The sequence below is a fragment of the Ranitomeya variabilis genome, chromosome 8 (genome assembly GCF_051348905.1).
Source record: "Ranitomeya variabilis isolate aRanVar5 chromosome 8, aRanVar5.hap1, whole genome shotgun sequence".
NCBI lineage: Eukaryota > Metazoa > Chordata > Amphibia > Anura > Dendrobatidae > Ranitomeya > Ranitomeya variabilis.
The window spans coordinates 104,316,380-104,335,398 of record NC_135239.1 but is presented as its reverse complement, the minus strand read 5'-3'; the positions used below and the strand labels follow the sequence as shown (position 1 = coordinate 104,335,398).

The 19,019-nt window shown below is 41.1% G+C and overlaps 1 protein-coding gene across 1 annotated transcript in view; it reads right to left on the bottom strand.

Moving 5' to 3' along the window:
* Nucleotides 1–19,019, bottom strand: part of HMCN1 (hemicentin 1) — a 768,245-nt gene that overhangs the window by 497,242 nt on the left and 251,984 nt on the right. Inside the window, exons 30-32 of the mRNA XM_077275842.1 lie at nt 15,480–15,634; nt 13,816–14,094; nt 11,348–11,629 (exon numbers count right to left, since the gene is read on the bottom strand). Of these exons, the coding sequence (XP_077131957.1) occupies nt 11,348–11,629; nt 13,816–14,094; nt 15,480–15,634 (716 nt within the window). The remainder of the gene's footprint in view (nt 1–11,347; nt 11,630–13,815; nt 14,095–15,479; nt 15,635–19,019) is intronic.

Genomic DNA, 19,019 nt, shown 5'->3' with positions numbered 1-19,019 from the left:
TGTGGGGGGCCTCTGTCTCCTTTTTGGGCATTTCTCTAGAGGTGAGTCAGGTCTTATATTTCCCTCTGCTAGCATTATTTAGTTCTCCGGCCGGCGCTGGGCATATAGGGATAAAAAGTAGGACATGCTACCTGGCTACTTCTAGATGATGCGGTAGGTTTAGTTCATGGTCAGTATAGTTACATCTTCCAAGAGCTTGTTCCTATTGAGGCTTATGCTAGTTCTCTGGCCATGGAGATCATGACAGTTTGACCGGCCCACTAAAGGGTTAAAATCCTTGGCTGAGAAAGGAGAGAAATAAGAAGTCTGCTGAAAATTTTTTTTTTTTTTTTTTTTTTTTTTTCTCTAGTAGTTAGTGTGCTCTTAATTGGATCACTTGCCAGTCTGTCTATGCTGCAGTCTTTCTTTTTTTTCTCTCTCCTTCTAATCTTTGAATGGCTCTATGTTCACCTGTCTATAATGGATCTACAGAGTGTAACTGCAGGTTTGAATAATCTCGCCACGAAAGTGCAAAGTTTGCAGGATTTTGTTGTTCATGCTCCGGTATCAGAGCCGAGAATTCCTTTGCCGGAATTCTTCTCAGGGAATAGATCTAGCTTTCAGAATTTTAGAAATAATTGTAAGTTATTTTTGTCCCTGAAATCTCGTTCTGCTGGAGACCCTGCACAGCAGGTTGGGATTGTGATTTCCTTGCTCCGCGGCGACCCTCAAGATTGGGCTTTTGCATTGGCACCAGGGGATCCTGCGTTGCGCAATGTGGATGCGTTTTTTCTGGCCTTGGGCTTGCTGTATGAGGAACCTCATTTGGAACTTCAGGCAGAAAAAACTTTGATGTCCCTATCGCAGGGGCAAGATGAAGCTGAAATTTACTGCCAAAAATTCCGTAAATGGTCTGTGCTTACTCAGTGGAATGAGTGTGCCTTGGCGGCTACTTTCAGAGAGGGTCTTTCTGATGCCATTAAGGATGTTATGGTGGGGTTCCCTGTGCCTGCAAGTCTGAATGAGTCCATGACAATGGCCATTCAGATCGATAGGCGTCTGCGGGAGCGCAAACCAGTGCACCATCTGGCGGTGTCCACTGAGAAGACGCCAGAAAACATGCAGTGTGATAGAATTCTGTCCAGAAGCGAGCGGCAGAATTTTAGACGGAAAAATGGGTTGTGTTTCTATTGTGGGGATTCTACTCATGTTATATCAGCATGCTTTAAGCGTACTAAAAAGCTTGATAAATCCGTTCCCATTGGCACTTTACAGTCTAAATTTATTTTGTCTGTGACCCTGATTTGCTCTTTGTCATCTATTACTACGGACGCCTATATCGACTCTGGCGCCGCTTTGAGTCTTATGGATTGGTCCTTTGCCAATCGTTGTGGGTATGATTTAGAGCCTTTGGAGACTCTTATTCCTCTGAAGGGGATTGACTCCACCCCATTGGCTAATAATAAACCACAATACTGGACACAAGTGACTATGTGTATTAATCCGGATCACCAGGAGACTATTCGTTTTCTGGTGCTGTATAATCTACATGATGATTTGGTGCTGGGATTGCCATGGCTGCAGTCTCACAACCCAGTCCTTGACTGGAGAGCTATGTCTGTGTTGAGCTGGGGATGTAAGGGGACTCATGGGGACGTACCTTTGGTGTCCATTTCATCATCTATTCCCTCTGAAATCCCTGAGTTCCTGTCTGATTATCGTGACGTCTTTGAAGAACCCAAGCTGGGTTCACTACCTCCGCACCGTGAGTGCGATTGTGCTATAGATTTAATTCCGGGTAGTAAATACCCAAAGGGTCGTTTATTTAATCTGTCTGTGCCTGAACATACTGCTATGCGAGAATATATAAAGGAGTCCTTGGAAAAGGGACATATTCGTCCATCGTCATCTCCCTTAGGAGCCGGTTTTTTCTTTGTGTCAAAAAAAGACGGCTCTTTGAGACCATGTATTGATTATCGGCTTTTGAATAAAATCACGGTTAAATATCAATACCCATTGCCGTTGCTGACTGATTTGTTTGCTCGCATAAAGGGGGCCAAGTGGTTCTCTAAGATTGATCTCCGTGGGGCGTATAATTTGGTGCGGATCAGGCAGGGGGATGAGTGGAAAACCGCATTTAATACGCCCGAGGGCCACTTTGAGTATTTGGTGATGCCTTTTGGTCTTTCTAATGCCCCTTCAGTCTTCCAGTCCTTTATGCATGATATTTTCCGCGATTTTTTGGATAAATTTATGATAGTGTATCTGGATGATATTCTGATTTTTTCGGATGATTGGGACTCTCATGTCTGGCAAGTTAAGAGGGTTTTTCAGGTTTTGCGGTCTAATTCTCTGTGTGTCAAGGGTTCTAAGTGCGTTTTTGGGGTTCAGAGAATTTCCTTTTTGGGATATATTTTTTCTCCCTCTTCCATTGAGATGGATCCTGTCAAGGTTCAAGCTATTTGTGATTGGACGCAGCCCTCTTCTCTTAAAAGTCTTCAGAAATTTTTGGGCTTTGCCAACTTTTATCGTCGATTTATTTCTGGTTTTTCGGATGTCGTTAAGCCATTGACCGATTTGACTAGACAGGGTGCTGATGTTGCTAATTGGTCCCCTGATGCTGTGGAGGCCTTTCAGGAGCTTAAGCGCCGTTTTTCTTCTGCCCCTGTGTTGCGTCAGCCTGATGTGACTCTTCCTTTTCAGGTTGAGGTCGACGCTTCTGAGATCGGGGCTGGGGCAGTGTTGTCGCAGAAAAGTTCTGACTGCGCCGTGATGAGGCCTTGTGCCTTCTTTTCCCGTAAATTTTCGCCCGCTGAGCGGAATTATGATGTTGGGAATCGGGAGCTTTTGGCCATGAAGTGGGCGTTTGAGGAGTGGCGCCATTGGCTCGAGGGGGCCAGACATCAGGTAGTGGTATTGACTGACCACAAAAATTTGATCTATCTTGAGACCGCCAGGCGCCTGAATCCTAGACAGGCGCGCTGGTCATTATTTTTCTCTCGGTTTAATTTTGTGGTATCGTACCTACCGGGTTCTAAGAATGTTAAGGCGGATGCCCTTTCTAGGAGTTTTGAGCCTGATTCACCCGGCAACTCTGACCCCACAGGTATTCTTAAGGAGGGAGTTATCTTGTCAGCCGTTTCTCCAGACCTGCGGCGGGCCTTGCAGGAGTTTCAGGCGGATAGACCGGATCGTTGTCCGCCTGATAGGTTGTTTGTTCCTGATGATTGGACTAGTAGAGTCATCTCTGAGGTACATTCTTCTGCATTGGCAGGTCATCCTGGAATTTTTGGTACCAGGGATTTGGTGGCAAGATCCTTCTGGTGGCCTTCCCTGTCACGAGATGTGCGAGGCTTTGTGCAGTCTTGTGACGTTTGTGCTCGGGCCAAGCCTTGTTGTTCTCGGGCTAGTGGATTATTGTTGCCCTTGCCTATTCCTAAGAGGCCTTGGACACACATCTCGATGGATTTTATTTCAGATCTGCCTGTTTCTCAGAAGATGTCTGTCATCTGGGTGGTGTGTGACCGTTTTTCTAAGATGGTCCATTTGGTTCCCCTGCCCAAATTGCCTTCTTCTTCCGAGTTGGTGCCCCTGTTTTTTCAAAATGTTGTTCGTTTGCATGGTATTCCTGAGAATATCGTTTCTGACAGAGGAACCCAATTTGTGTCTAGATTTTGGCGGGCATTCTGTGCTAGGATGGGCATAGATTTGTCTTTTTCGTCTGCTTTTCACCCTCAGACTAATGGCCAGACCGAGCGGACTAATCAGACCCTGGAGACATATCTGAGGTGTTTTGTGTCTGCTGACCAGGATGATTGGGTTGCTTTTTTGCCATTGGCGGAGTTCGCCCTCAATAATCGGGCCAGCTCTGCCACTTTGGTGTCCCCGTTTTTCTGTAATTCGGGGTTCCACCCTCGATTTTCCTCCGGTCAGATGGAATCCTCGGATTGTCCTGGAGTGGATGCGGTGGTGGAGAGATTGCATCATATCTGGGGGCAGGTGATGGACAATTTAAAGTTGTCCCAGGAGAAGACTCAGCTTTTTGCCAACCGTCACCGTCGTGTTGGTCCTCGGCTTTGTGTTGGAGATTTGGTGTGGTTGACTTCTCGTTTTGTCCCTATGAGGGTCTCATCTCCTAAGTTTAAGCCTCGGTTCATCGGTCCGTATAAAATATTGGAGATTCTTAACCCTGTTTCCTTCCGTTTGGACCTCCCTGCATCCTTTTCTATTCATAACGTTTTTCATCGGTCGTTATTGCGCAGGTATGAGGCACCGGTTGTGCCTTCCGTTGAGCCTCCTGCTCCGGTGTTGGTTGAGGGTGAGTTGGAGTACGTTGTGGAAAAAATCCTAGACTCCCGTGTTTCCAGACGGAGACTCCAGTATCTGGTCAAGTGGAAGGGATACGGCCAGGAGGATAATTCTTGGGTCACTGCATCTGATGTTCATGCCTCTGATCTGGTTCGTGCCTTTCATAGGGCCCATCCTGATCGCCCTGGTGGTTCTGGTGAGGGTTCGGTGCCCCCTCCTTGAGGGGGGGGTACTGTTGTGAATTTGGATTCTGGGCTCCCCCGGTGGCTACTGGTGGAATTGAACTTGTGACATCATCTTCCCTGTTCACCTGTTCTGATTAGATCTGGGTGTCGCTATATAACCTGGCTTCTCTGTTAGATGCTTGCCGGTCAACAATGTTATCAGAAGCCTCTCTGTGCTTGTTCCTGCTCCCAGACATCTACTAGATAAGTTGGACATTCGTCCATGTTTTGTTTTTGTATTTTGGTTCCAGTTCACAGCTGCAGTTTCGTTACTGTGTCTGGAAAGCTCTTGTTGATCAGGAATTGCCACTCTGGTATTATGAGTTAATGCCAGAGTCCTAAAGTAATTTCTGGATGTGTTTTGTTAGGGTTTTCTACTGACCATGAAAGTATGCTTTCTGTCTTCTGCTATCTAGAAAGCGGACCTCAAATTTGCTAAAACTATTTTCCTGCTGCGTTTGTTGTTTCATCTCATATCACCGCCAATATATGTGGGGGGCCTCTGTCTCCTTTTTGGGCATTTCTCTAGAGGTGAGTCAGGTCTTATATTTCCCTCTGCTAGCATTATTTAGTTCTCCGGCCGGCGCTGGGCATATAGGGATAAAAAGTAGGACATGCTACCTGGCTACTTCTAGATGATGCGGTAGGTTTAGTTCATGGTCAGTATAGTTACATCTTCCAAGAGCTTGTTCCTATTGAGGCTTATGCTAGTTCTCTGGCCATGGAGATCATGACAGAGTTGAAAGTCCGTGTTGCCAAGCGAAAAGCCAAAAACATCACTGCTGTAGAGGAGATCTGCATGGAGGAATGGGCCAACATACCAACAACAGTGTGTGGCAACCTTGTGAAGACTTACAGAAAACATTTGACCTCTGTCATTGCCAACAAAGGATATATTACAAAGTATTGAGATGAAATTTTGTTTCTGACCAAATACTTATTTTCCACCATAATATGCAAATAAAATGATAAAAAAACAGAAAATGTGATTTTCTGGATTTTTTTTTCTCAGTTTGTCTCCCATAGTTGAGGTCTACCTATGATGTAAATTACAGACGCCTCTCATCTTTTTAAGTGGTGGAACTTGCACTATTGCTGAATGACTAAATACTTTTTTGCCCCACTGTACCTTGACGATTTGGTGGAGCAGCTTAGTATACATTTTTTTGCAAAAAAACGTATCAACTAAATACCCTGTTTTCTTTACATCTTTTGACTAGCACTTGCTGATTACTGTGATTTTTTTTTTTTTTTTAACAACAGAGTATTTTTGACCTCACTGTGCTCTTTTGTGTCTTCAAGTTTTCTGGTGGTGTGAACAGGTTCCTACAGACTTGTTCAATGTGCAAGTGGCCCATGTGTTTCTGAGTCTATCTAGTAAGTCTGGCCTCCTTTGCTGAAACCTGTTTCATCCCTGTGTTTGTGACTTTACTCTTAACTCACAGTTAATATATGTGGGGGGCTGCCTTTACATTTTGGGGAATTTCTCTGAGGCAAGGTAAGGCTTATTTTCCTATCTTTAGGGGTAGTTAGCTCTTAGGCTGTGAAGAGGCGTCTAGGGAGAGTTAGGTACGCTCCACAGCTATTTCTAGTGTGTGTGTTATAGGATTAGGATTTGCGGTCAGCAGAGTTCTCACTTCCCAGAGCTCGTCCTGTCTTCTAGTTTAACCATCAGGTCATTCCAGGTGCACCTAACCACCAGGTCCATAACACCACGCCGTATATAACACTGCCCACGTAGTATATATCACTGCCACGTAGTATATAACACAGACCATGTAGTATATAACATTGCCCACGCAGTATATAACACTGCCCACGTAGTATATAACACAGCCCACGTAGAATATAACACTGTGCACGTAGTATATAACACAGCCCACGTAGTATATAAGACAGCCCACGTAGAATATAACACTGTGCACGTAGTATATAACACAGCCCACGTAGTATATAACACAGCCCACATAGTATATAACACTGCCCACGTAGTATATAACACTGCCACATAATATATAACACTGCCCACGTAGTATATAACACTGCCCACGTAGTATATAACACAGCCCATGTAGTATATAACACAGCCCATGTAGTATATAACACAGCCCACGTAATATATAGCACAGCCCATGTAGTATATAACACTGCCCACGTAGTATATAACACTGCGCACGTAGTATAAAACACAGCCCACGCCGTATATAACACTGCCCACGTAGTATATATCGCTGCCACGTAGTATATAACACTGCCCATGTAGTATATAACACTGCCACGTAGTATATAACACAGCCCACGTAATATATAGCACAGCCACATAGTATATAACACTGCCCACGTAATATGTAGCATCCACGTAGTATATAACACTGCCCACGTAGTATATAACACTGCCACGCAATGCAAGACCCGGAGCGTCGCGATAAGCGGGAAAGGCGCCGGAAGGTGAGTATATAATGATTTTTTATTTTATTTCTTACTAGCTGAAGAGCCCGGCGTTGCCTGGGCATAGTAAATATCTGTGGTTAGTTATAGCACCTCGCTTCTCTTATTTTCCCATCACGCCTCTCATTTTCCCCCTCACATCTTTCATTTTCCCCTCACATCTCTCATTTTCTCCCTCACACCTCTCATTTTCCCCCCTCGCTCCTCTCATTCCCCACTAACACTTGTCATTTCGACCTCACATCTGTCATTTTCCGATCACTCCACTATTTTCCCTCGCTCCTCTCATTTTGCACTCACACCTTTTCATTTTCACCTCACACCTCTCATTTTCACCTCAGTATATACATTTTTGTCATCTCCCTTATATATAGTATACACCTGTATGTCATCTCCTGTATATAGTATATACCTGTATGTCATCACCCCTGTATATAGTATATACCTGCTGTATGTCATCTCCCCTGTAAATAGCATATACCTGCTGTATGTCATCTCCTCCTGTATATTGTATATACCTATGTGTCATCTCCTCCTGTATATAGTATATACCTGTATGTCATCTTTTCTGTATATAGTATATACATGTATGTCATCTTCTATATATAGTATATACCTGTATGTCATCTCCTGTATATAGTATATACCTGTATCTCATCTCCCCTGTATATAGTATATACCTGCTGTATGTCATCTCCTCCTGTATATACCTATGAGTCATCTCCTCTTTTATATAGTATATACCTGCTGTATGTCATCTCCTCCTGTATATAGTATATATGTGTGTCATCTCCTCCTGTATATAGTATATACCTGTATATCATCTCCTCCTATATATAGTATATACCTGTATGTCATCTCCTCCTGTATATAGTGTATACCTGTAAGTCATCTCCTCCTGTATATAGTATATACCTGTGAGTCATCTGCTCCTGTATATAGTATATACCTGTGTGTCATCTCCCCTGTATATAGTATGTACCTGTATGTCATCTCCTCCTGTATTAGACCTCGTTCACACATTATTTGGTCAGTATTTTTACCTCAGTATTTGTAAGCTAAATTGGCAGCCTGATAAATCCCCAGCCTACAGGAAGCCCTCCCCCCTGGCAGTATATATTAGCTCACACATACACATAATAGACAGATCATGTGACTGACAGCTGCCGTATTTCCAATATGGTACATTTGTTGCTCTTGTAGTTTGTCTGCTTATTAATCAGATTTTTATTTTTGAAGGATAATACCAGTCTTGTGTGTGTTTTAGGGCGAGTTTCATGTGTCAAGTTGTGTGTGTTGAGTTGCGTGTGGCGACATGCATGTAGAGACTTTTGTGAGATGAGTTTTGTGTGGCGACATGCATGTAGCAACTTTTTGTGTGTCGAGTTGCATGTGACAGGTTAGTGTAGCAAGTTGTGTGTAGCAAGTTGTGTGCAGCAAGTTTTGCGTGTGGCGAGTTTTATGTGTGGTGCGTTTTGAGTATGTGCAAGTTTTGTGTCAGGCAACTTTTGCATGTGTAGCAACTTTTGTGCATGTGGCAATTTTTCCGCATGTGCAAGTTTTGCGTGTGGCGAGTTTTCCATGAGGTGAGTTTTGCGTGAGCCTAGTTTTGCATGTGGCGAATTTTGCATGTGGCAAGTTTTGAGTGGTTACTTTTGTGTTTTGACTTTTATGTGGCGAGGTTGGTGTATGTGTGGTGAAATGTATGCTGAGGGTAGTATATGTGTTCAAGCACGTGGTAGTGTGTGGCGCATTTTGTGTGTGTGTTCATATCCCCATGTGTGGTGAGTATCCCATATCGGGGCCCCACCTTAGCAACTGTACGGTATATACTCTTTGGCGCCATTGCTCTCACTCTTTAAGTCCCCTTTGTTCACATCTGGCAGCTGTCAATTTGCCTCCAACACTTTTCCTTTCACTTTTTCCCCATTATGTAGATAGGGGCAAAATTGTTTGGTGAATTGGAAAGCACGGGGTTAAAATTTCACCTCACAACATAGCCTATGACGCTCTCGGGGTCCAGGCGTGTGACTGTGCAAAATTTTGTGGCTGTAGCTGCGACGGTGCAGATGCCAATCCCGGACATACACACACACATACACACGTACACACACACATTCAGCTTTATATATTAGATTTTTAACATTAGATATTTTTACTATTGATGCTGCATAGGCAGCATCAATAGTAAAAAGTTGGTCACACAGGGTTAATAGCAGCGTTAACGGACTGCGTTACACTGCAGCATAACGCGGTGTAACGCAGCCATTAACCCTGTGTGAGCGCTGACTGGGGGGGAGTATGGAGGGAGCACTGATGGAAAGTAGGAAGTGGCGAATTAACGGCCGGCAGGCCGTGACCAATCAGCGACGCGGGATTTCCGTGACAGACAAACAGACGGAAGTGCCCCTTAGACAATTATATATATAGATCAGACAACACAGTGATTGTAACTGATCCTAAAGCTTAAAAGGGATGCGATCAGCACGGAATGACTACTCAAACCAAGTGCAGGCACCAGGTGAATCATGCCATGGCCAATCATTTATATACACCTTCCCACCTGCTTGGTTTCCATCTATCTCTGCCCTTCTGTTGCTCTATGAAGCCAGTGCTGTCAATCAAAGAGGGGGTGGAGAGAGAGGAAAACAAGCAGATGGGAAGTTGTATATAAATGTTGTTACCATTGTTGTTACCAATGTTGAGACCTTTCATGTCTCCCCTTTTTCCTCATAGATTGTAAGCTTGTGAACAGGGCCTTCATTCCTCTTGGTATTGGAGCCCCAATATCACTGGAATGGCTCCTTTGTGTTAGGCAAGTATGTATTTTTATTTTACAAAGGGGAAAGCTAAGAAGAGGTTGTATCGGTAGAAGACAACCTTTTTAAAGCCTACCAATCTGGCTGCCTGCAGTAGTCACTAGAGGGAACGTAAAAGGTATCTGTACACCATGGGGCTGATTCATTAGGACTAGTGTTCAGCACACCAGTCTTAGTAAAGGGATTCCTGGACTATAATGCACTGAATTCATTAAGAGGCTCATCTTCTCTGTGGCATGCCGCTCTGTGCGCCTCGGCAGAAATGCTTCTCCACTCAGGACATACTGTATATTAACATGATAAAAGTTCTAAACTTAATCAATGGTGAGTGTGGATATTCCAATCATTTGTGCAGAGGTACATCATGTGTAGCCACTATTTCAGAGAAATAACTTTTCTGATGGATCCCCACGATGGCGCACAGTTCTTGTTAATATACTGCCAAGAATGTTAATCAGAAGATTGGCTACGAGTGATCCAACGCAGAGGTTGATGGCATTTTTGTGCTCCTGATTGTCTGCAAATAGCATGTTTCATGAACTCGATGATGTCAGAGATATTTGTACCAGCTATAACTGGCAGCATTTTCTTCTCGAAGAAATGTCCATCCATTTTAATTTGAGGGCAACAAGAAATTGCAAGTTTATGGGGTTTGGAACTTTAAAAGTGGCAACATTACTGTAGACATGTCATACAATGGAAGCAGGTAATGGAGAGATGTAGCTGTCTTATAGTAAGAATTGACTTTATTGCCCATCACAACCAATCAGAGCTCAGTTTTCCTTTTACCAGGGCTTATTTATATATGAAAGCTGAGCTCTGATTGGTTGCAATGGGCCATTCTTACTAGAAGACAGCTTGATAAATCTCCTCCAATGTCACTGCAGAAGCAGGAGGACATAATCTTCACTTGTTCAAACGGGGGACATGATCTTTGATTGATCCAGATACTTCTCTCTATTAATTTAGAATATTTAGCTTTTTATCCATTCCCTAAAGGCTTATGATATCATTCACATGAATAAAAATACATAAATAAACAGAAATGGTAAATTATGTGAAACCTGAAATTGTCATTTTTTGGAAACCACCATCACTAAAGCCTTTTTAGGGGCATATATACATGTGAACAAAGTTGTTAGCACCCTTCTGGTCAAGGAAAAAACATATTGGTCAATAAAATAACTTTTACCTATCGTTTTCATTAGTTTTTACTCATAATTTATCTGTTGACCCACAACCCATAAGCAATGCCTGATTCTTATCAGCTGATATTCAATAAATTTACATTGACAATCACTTTTGTCAGTTTCCAGTGACTTCAGTGACCATTTTGGGTTTTTCATACTTTAACAGAAGGTGCCAACAGTTTTATCCATGTGTGTATGTTTCTTTAGAAAATCAAGAAAAGTTTTTGAAGAATATTTTTTCACAAAGCAAACCTAATAATTACTTCATGTGCTGCATAAACTCTTCTTCTGCGTGATATTTCCAGAGTTCTGCTAATCTCTATATAGCACAATTGCCATAATGTGATAAATTAGCTCCAGGCTACAACATGTAACTAACCTAAAACCTGGATGTCATATTTGATTTCAGCTTCTCCCGCTACATTGGTGGCCACACAAGTGTACTGTCCTTGGTCCTGCTCCCCGGTATTTTTAATCTCCAGCTTCTTGCCGTGGTACAGAAGGCGGATGTTGTCACTTGTCTCCACAGGCACTCCTTCTCTCAGCCAGGTTATCAATGGTAATGGATGTCCTCTGGCTTCACACTCCAGTACCATGGGATTTCCTGTGATTACCTTTTTACTATGCAGTTTGCTCAAATCTCCATCAATTGTAGCTGGAACTTGTAAATAAATCACATACAATATTAATATTACCACATTACAGGGAACCATGTAAATTCCAAGGTCCTATTCTGTATGGTTCACACAGTCACTGCTGCAGTATATATAGTAAATCTACAGGATAAAACGTATTACTGTCAGTAGGATCCATCCTCCTAAGCCGTCTATATGGACATGTAGGTCATAGGAGGCTGAATAAGATGACACCTTGAGATCAGATGTCTTATTCCAGAGAAATCCATGCTTCTCCGCTAGCACTGATTGTTACATGTTATTTGTGTTGCTTTTTGATTTAATTGCATTTATTCATCTTGGTTGTTTTCATATTTACCTTACCTTACTCATATGATCTGATTATTGATTCATTGATGATCAAATTACCTCAAATACTGTGGCTAATTGTCACTAATACATTAAACTTACTCCGTTTTTTAGACTATCTACAACTTTGGTGATTATGGATAAAATTTGTCATTTTTTTGGATAATGCTATTAATTTGAAAGCTGCATTTCTCCTTACCTTGTAATCTTTCGTGCTGACCTGCTATTACCTAATCATGATTTTTAAATCATATCTTAATAAAAATCATTTTTTATCATTTAAGTGGGTGATTTTTTAGTTTCTCCAATGTTTTATTTTTTGGGGGGTTTAATGTTGTAGAGGGAGAAGCATACAAGCTGTAGGATATAGTATATAGGATAGTGTTAACATTTTGCCTTAATAATGTTAATGTAACCTCTGGCACTCAAAAAGTACAACTTGCTTTTTTTCAAAATAGAGGGTTTATTCACTACCGGTCATGTTAACAACAGACAATCTCCAACGTTTCGGCTTTTTTTAGCCTTTTTCAAGGAAGTCTACAACAATAAATAATAATTGATCAAAGAAATATCATATACAGAGTACTCAGTAACTTATAGAAGTACCATGTAGTACCAAATGGTAGTGAAAAGATCCCAGTAAAAGATCACCAAAAATATGTGATTCGTTGAAGATTGTCTGTTGTTAACATGACCGGTAGTGAATAAACCCTCTATTTTGAAAAAAAGCAAGTTGTACTTTTTGAGTGCCAGAGGTTACATTAACATTGTTATATTGGACCTTTTCCTCTGAGCACCATCTGATATTTTATAGAGTGCGCCTCTCTTGTCATAAATTCTAACATTTTGCCTTATACATCCCTCCATCAACACATTACAGCCATTAATACATCTCCCCTTCCCTAATGCCAGGAAAATGACTCTGCTCCACTGACCAAGTCTACATAGAAAAGCTGACATGTGTCCTAGAGAAAATATGGAGCTGTTTAATAGGCTCTTGGTGACCGTCCGAAAACTAAAATATTTTAAGCTAGTCACATATATGGAAAATTAATTTACTAAAAATGTAATAAAAAATGTGACTGGAGGTACATTCTTTTTAAATGCACTTTCATGTTTAGAAAGTCTATTTTTAATTAGAGCAATAACCATTTAACTATTATTAGTATTATTGAATTGTGATGTAAAATCTCACTAATTTCTTTAAGATTATTCGCCTTATGCTGTGTTGTTCAGATTGGATTTATAGGGCAGTTTCTGTTATACACAAATATTTTTTGTTCCATCTGTTTATCCATCTTGTCTTCTTACACTAGTGTGTGTGTTTTTTCATACTAAGTTTGTATTTTTTAGTATTCCTCTTTTATTTAATGTGGACGTCCCTATCATTTTATTGCTTTTAATACAGTTTATATTTCTTATATGAAATTTAAACTTATATATAAGTGTAACTTGGAACTTTTGATGCAAACTGTTAGCTCTCGGTCAGGCCAGCTCCAGTGCCATTATGTTTCTGCGATGCTGCAGAGGCAAAGCAACAGAGCGCACAATGTTTGGGCCACTGGCGCCACACTGTCCATGATCTGACATGTCAATCTAGCAAGAATGACCTGTCCCGGTAAATGCAAAAAGACAGGAGACCTGGAAGCAGTTTTCACCTGAAAATGAAAGATGAGACAACCCATTTATGGTTATGAATTTAAAGTTTGGATACCGCCACTATGTTACACTCTGTCCAGTTGCGGTCATGGCGCTCATTCTATCTCTCTCTTGGGTTATTTGGGATGAAAGATGTAGCTTTGCCTGCTGTAAATTAGAAGATCGTAGATCAATGGCTTTATTCAATATACATGAAATAGCTTACCATAAATATCAAGCACATACGCCTTCTCTGCATTCCCTGCAACATTAGCCACATGACATGTGAATTTTCCAGAATCTGTAGTCTTAGCTTCAGAAATTTGTAGATATTTTCCATTCTCAATAAAGATGACTCGTGTACTCGGGACAATTGTTTCCCCATTTTTATACCATGCAATTGTAGGGTGTGGAATTCCCCTGGCATCACATTCCAAATTGATTTCACTTTTTGCTATAAAGGACATCTCCAAGGTGGTGTTTCCATCTTTAATGCTGGGTGGAACTACAAAAACAAAATATGTGAATGGACCCATTTTGATATTTTGCAGCCTGAATGTAAAGCCTATTTGGAATTTTGTTTCAAAGCTAAACAAGCTGTGTCTATAGTTTATTATTATTTATATGTTAAAATAAAATAAAAAATCAGTAGTTCTATAATAAAACAGTTGTACACCTTATTAATATGCTGCGGTCCACAGCTAATAAATGTAGCGTCATTTTAGTCAATTTTTACATTGAAACTAGACTACTGTACTGATGAGGGTACGTTCCCACGGTCAGTAAACGCTGCGGGTTTGACGTGGCGTACTTGTGCAGCGTCCAACCCACAGCGTCCAGGTGGAACAGTAAGATCACTCCTCTCATCAATTAATGAGATTCCTAACTATTTTCCACTGCATTTCCACTCTTCTTAGTCAGGGGTCACAACAATTATTTTGTTGTTACGGATAATAGGAAAGTGGACCTCTTCTGTGTTCCCATTAAACAGCACAGCATATTCCGATGTCACGGCTCAGTTTGGGGATTAAATTTGGTGACATCTTGATCCATGGTTGGTTCTCTCGTCTGCTGAGCTATTGCCATTTTCTTCCCATGTTAGGGCATGTTAGGTTAGGTTATGGGTTGAACTAGATGGACTTAAAGTCTTCCTTAAACCTTAATAACTATGTTACTATGTTACTATGTTCCCTGTCTTTATGCTTATGGTTCCTATTGCCTATATTTTTAGTTTCTGAGTTCGCACATCTTCATGTGTTTCCCATTGTCCTGTTTGGCTGCCCTATCACATTCTAGGTTGGGCTATATAGACTCTCCCTTCACTACACTTCCTTGCTGGCTATACGTGTAAGTGGATTAGTGCTAAGGAGTACCAGCCCATCAATGAAGGGATTTTTTTTGCTAGGCAAACACCGTTTGTATTTCTGCTATGTGTATGTTTGTCAGCCTTCGAGCACCTTTTATTTCTCCTCAGTTAGGTTGGTGGGGGATTATTCTTGTTTTATTTTGTTTTTAATTCCTTTTAGTTTTTATTTCCCCTTCATGCATATGTTTTAAGTTTCCTCACCCTAAGTCCTCGTATCCTTCTGCACACTTTTGCGCTCATGGTTAGCGATGCACAGTGGCCTCATCCTTGGTTCCTCAGGAGCTATGAGAAACCCCCTGATGGCCTTACTGGTGGCAGCTGCAGCAACTCAATGAGGTAAGTTTGTTGCTGATAAGCTTGTTTGACACTTTTACTGTAGTTCAAGAGCAGTATACATAGTTCTTTTCTAAACTAGTCTGATTATTTTTTAATTGTGTTTATATGTTTTATGTGCAAAATATATGGTATTTGTTTGTTAAGCACAACTGTCAATATTAGAAATAAGTTGGAATTTTGGAACTTACCAAGTACAGTTAATTTACTTTCCTTAGTCTGGGAGCCAGCAGGATTAGATGCTACACATTTATAATGCCCTCTGTCACTTAGGTGTGCATTTTTTAAATAAAGAACTTGTCCGTTTTCCAAAATGACTATATTAGGATCGCCCACATCAAGAAATCTGCAATGTAAAGATGTTATATTTAAGAGGTCACTATGTAGCAAAAGTTAGTGAAGGAAAACATCTAGGAGTATTGCATGTGCACATGGCATCTTTCAGACACTGGAATACTTGCATACTTTTTGAACCAAAAGATGTTTTGGGAAAAATCTATTAGTGTTTTTCCTGAAACATCTTCTTTGGCATTTTTTTTGTATTATTTTATGTAGATATAGCGACAGCTACAAGTAGAAAGCACGTGAAGAATGGCCCGGTCACTCTTTTTCACCTCTACACCATTACTGAAGGAATCCACCTGAAAAAGATGCCGGGTGCACATACCGTAAAGAATATGATTATTACCTAGAAAATTGTTCAGTCCCTAACTGTAGAAACATGTACTCTACTGTTAATAATCAATAGACTGGAAAATCAAAGGCTCTCCTATTGGAACTTTTAGACAATACCTATATATAGAGAGAGAACTGGGAGCATGAAGCCATATATAAATTCAATAAACTTAATTGAATAAGTACAACAAGTAACAAACAGGATAAAAAGGAGATGCTAAAACTGAAATAAATCTCACCAGGGGTATTACTGTGCAAGTGGTATAGATATCATATATACATTAGATTAAAATTATATCCAGAAAAAGTTCATCCAATATACCTTCTAGGCATAGGGGATATAAGGTCAATGCCATTCATGTGTACAGGCTACAGAAAAATCACATGCAAGGTTCTATTAAACAACAGACAATATCAAGGTGGTGAAAAAGTTCTTCTGAACAAAATAGTACCTGTATCGCAATTGTAATATAAAATGAGTATATATGATAAATAATCATATGCGGAAAAAATCCTACCAGAAAAGCTCTAGTATATACCCCTCCGAAGAAGCCAGATGCAAAACGCATATTAGGGGTGTTCTTACAGTTGTAAATTCTCACCATGAGTAAATGTGCCACTTTGGATTTATTTAGGGTTAATTAACTTGTGTGTGCACAGAGGACACTGAACTTGGTTAGAGCATTGCTAGATATGCTAAATTGCATGACAATTGGTAGGTGTAGCAGTCTTTGTATATAAATATTGTACATATGATAAATAATCATATGTAGAAAAAATCCAACAAGAATAGTTTTAGTATATACAGATATGCGTTCAAATACAAAGACTACTACACCTATCAGTGGTCATGAAATTTAGAGTAAAAATAGGGTATTTTTAAAGCAAGTATATTAGAAAATAGCTTTGATTATGCCATCAAATAGATAGGGATTTAGATTAAATTTACTTTAGCCCTCTGATCACTCCCTTTAAGGGAATCTGTCACCACATTTAACATATCTAAACTATTAATATGGGCATACAGGTTATAGACTGCTGAAGAGAGTGAGACCGGTGTGCCTCATATCAGATGTGCTGCTTTAAAGAAATCATCTTTTAGAACTTTACATAAATTACCTCTTCCAGGCTCTGGGGAAGACGCTGCCTGGAAGATAACTCTGCCTCCAGAGATTATTTTACATGAAGGGGAGTTACCACTGTGAGACAAGTAACTAACACAGAGCAGGATAAATGAACTTTATCTTCCTGCAAACACATTTTTTGAAACTCTTTGAGCTCTGCTGTATTGCTACAATATTACATCCCTGTCTGCCTGTGAGATGGGAGCTGGAGCAGAGAGGAACCTGCAGTTGTGTGAGGTATAATCACACACAGCTCTGCAGTAAGATCAGGAGAGCAAAGAGCGGCCATTACACATCACACTGGTAACCATTACACATCACACTGGTAACCTTTACACATCACATTGGTAATCGGGGCATAATGATCGCATTCTCAGAGGTTGTGACGCAACAAAGCCTGGCAGGGTTGGGGCCTGCTGTGCAGAGAAGCAGCCGGCGCCCCTCAGTGAGAGAAGAGCTGCACTGTTCCTGTACTTTCTTTGGAAACGGCTGGGAAGCGCTGGGCTCTTCCTCCTCCAGCCTCTGCCTGGGACTCCGGTCTCTGCACATCACGTGTGCCAGTGTCTGCTGTTGCCGTCACATAAAGTATGTGAGAAAGAAGTGTGCCTCGTCCCAGCACTGCTGCAGGAGGGGCCCTGAAGAACCGATCTAAGTCTATAATCCATAACAGCCGGCGGCAGCATCAGCACTAATGTGAGAAGCAAGACTGGCTCCACTCCACCCTACAGATGATTATGGTGAAACAGGCCCTTCCTCACCTGTTGGGGTTGATGCTGCCGCTGGTCCTAACTGTGTGGATCCACTGTAGGGATGGAGGGAGTCACTGACACTGAGCCTCCTTGCAGTGTGTGATTCACTCTGCTTGGGCTGCTGCTAACACCTGCTTGTGATGTGCTAGGGTAAGAGAAGAGGAGGCCTAACCACTATAATGGGGAGGGGGGGTCTCCAGAGTGCCTCCTCTTACAGCCTTATAAATTTACTATTTTATTTATGCTTAATATTATATATAGTATTATTGCAGTACATTATATATTATATATGATATAACATTATGCTTATATTATATACAGAGGGTACGGAAAGTATTCAGACTGCTTTAAATTTTTCATTGCAGCCATTTGGTAAGTTCAAAAAAGTTCATTTTTTTCTTATTAGTGTACACTCTGCACCCCATATTGACTGGAAAAAAAAAGAAATGTGGAAATTTTTGCATATTTATTAAAAAGAAAAACTGAAATATCACATGGGCATAAGTATTCAGACCCTTTGCTCAGACACTCATATTTAATTCACATGCTGTCCATTTCCTTGTGATCCTCCTTGAGATAGTTCTACTCCTTCATTGGAGTCCAGCTGTGTTTAATTAAACTGATAGGACTTGATTTGGAAAGGCACACATCTGTCTATATAAGACCTCACAGCTCACAGTGCATGTCAGACCAAATGAGAATCATGGGGCCAAAGGAACTGGCCAAGGAGCTCAGAGACAAAATTGTGGTAAGGCACAGATCTAGCCAAGGTTACAAAAAATTTTTTGCACTACTCATCCTTAAATGGAAGAAGTTTGGGATCATCAGAAGTCTGCCTAGACATGGCCATCCAGCCAAACTGAGCAATCGTGGGAGAAGAGCCTTGGTGAGAGAGGTAAAGAAGAACCTCAAGATCACTGTGGCTGAGCTCCAGAGATGCAGTAGGGAGATGAGAGAAAGTTTCACAAAGTCACCTATCACTGCAGCCCTCCACGACTTGGGCCTTTATGGCAGAGTGGCAAGACGGAAGCCTATCCTCAGTGCAAGACATATGAAAGCCCTCATAGTGTTTGCTAAAAAACACATGAAGGTCTCCCAGACTATGAGAAATAAGATTCTCTGGTCTGATGAGATGAAGATAGACCTTTTTGGTGATAATTCTAAGAGGTTAGTGTGGAGAAAA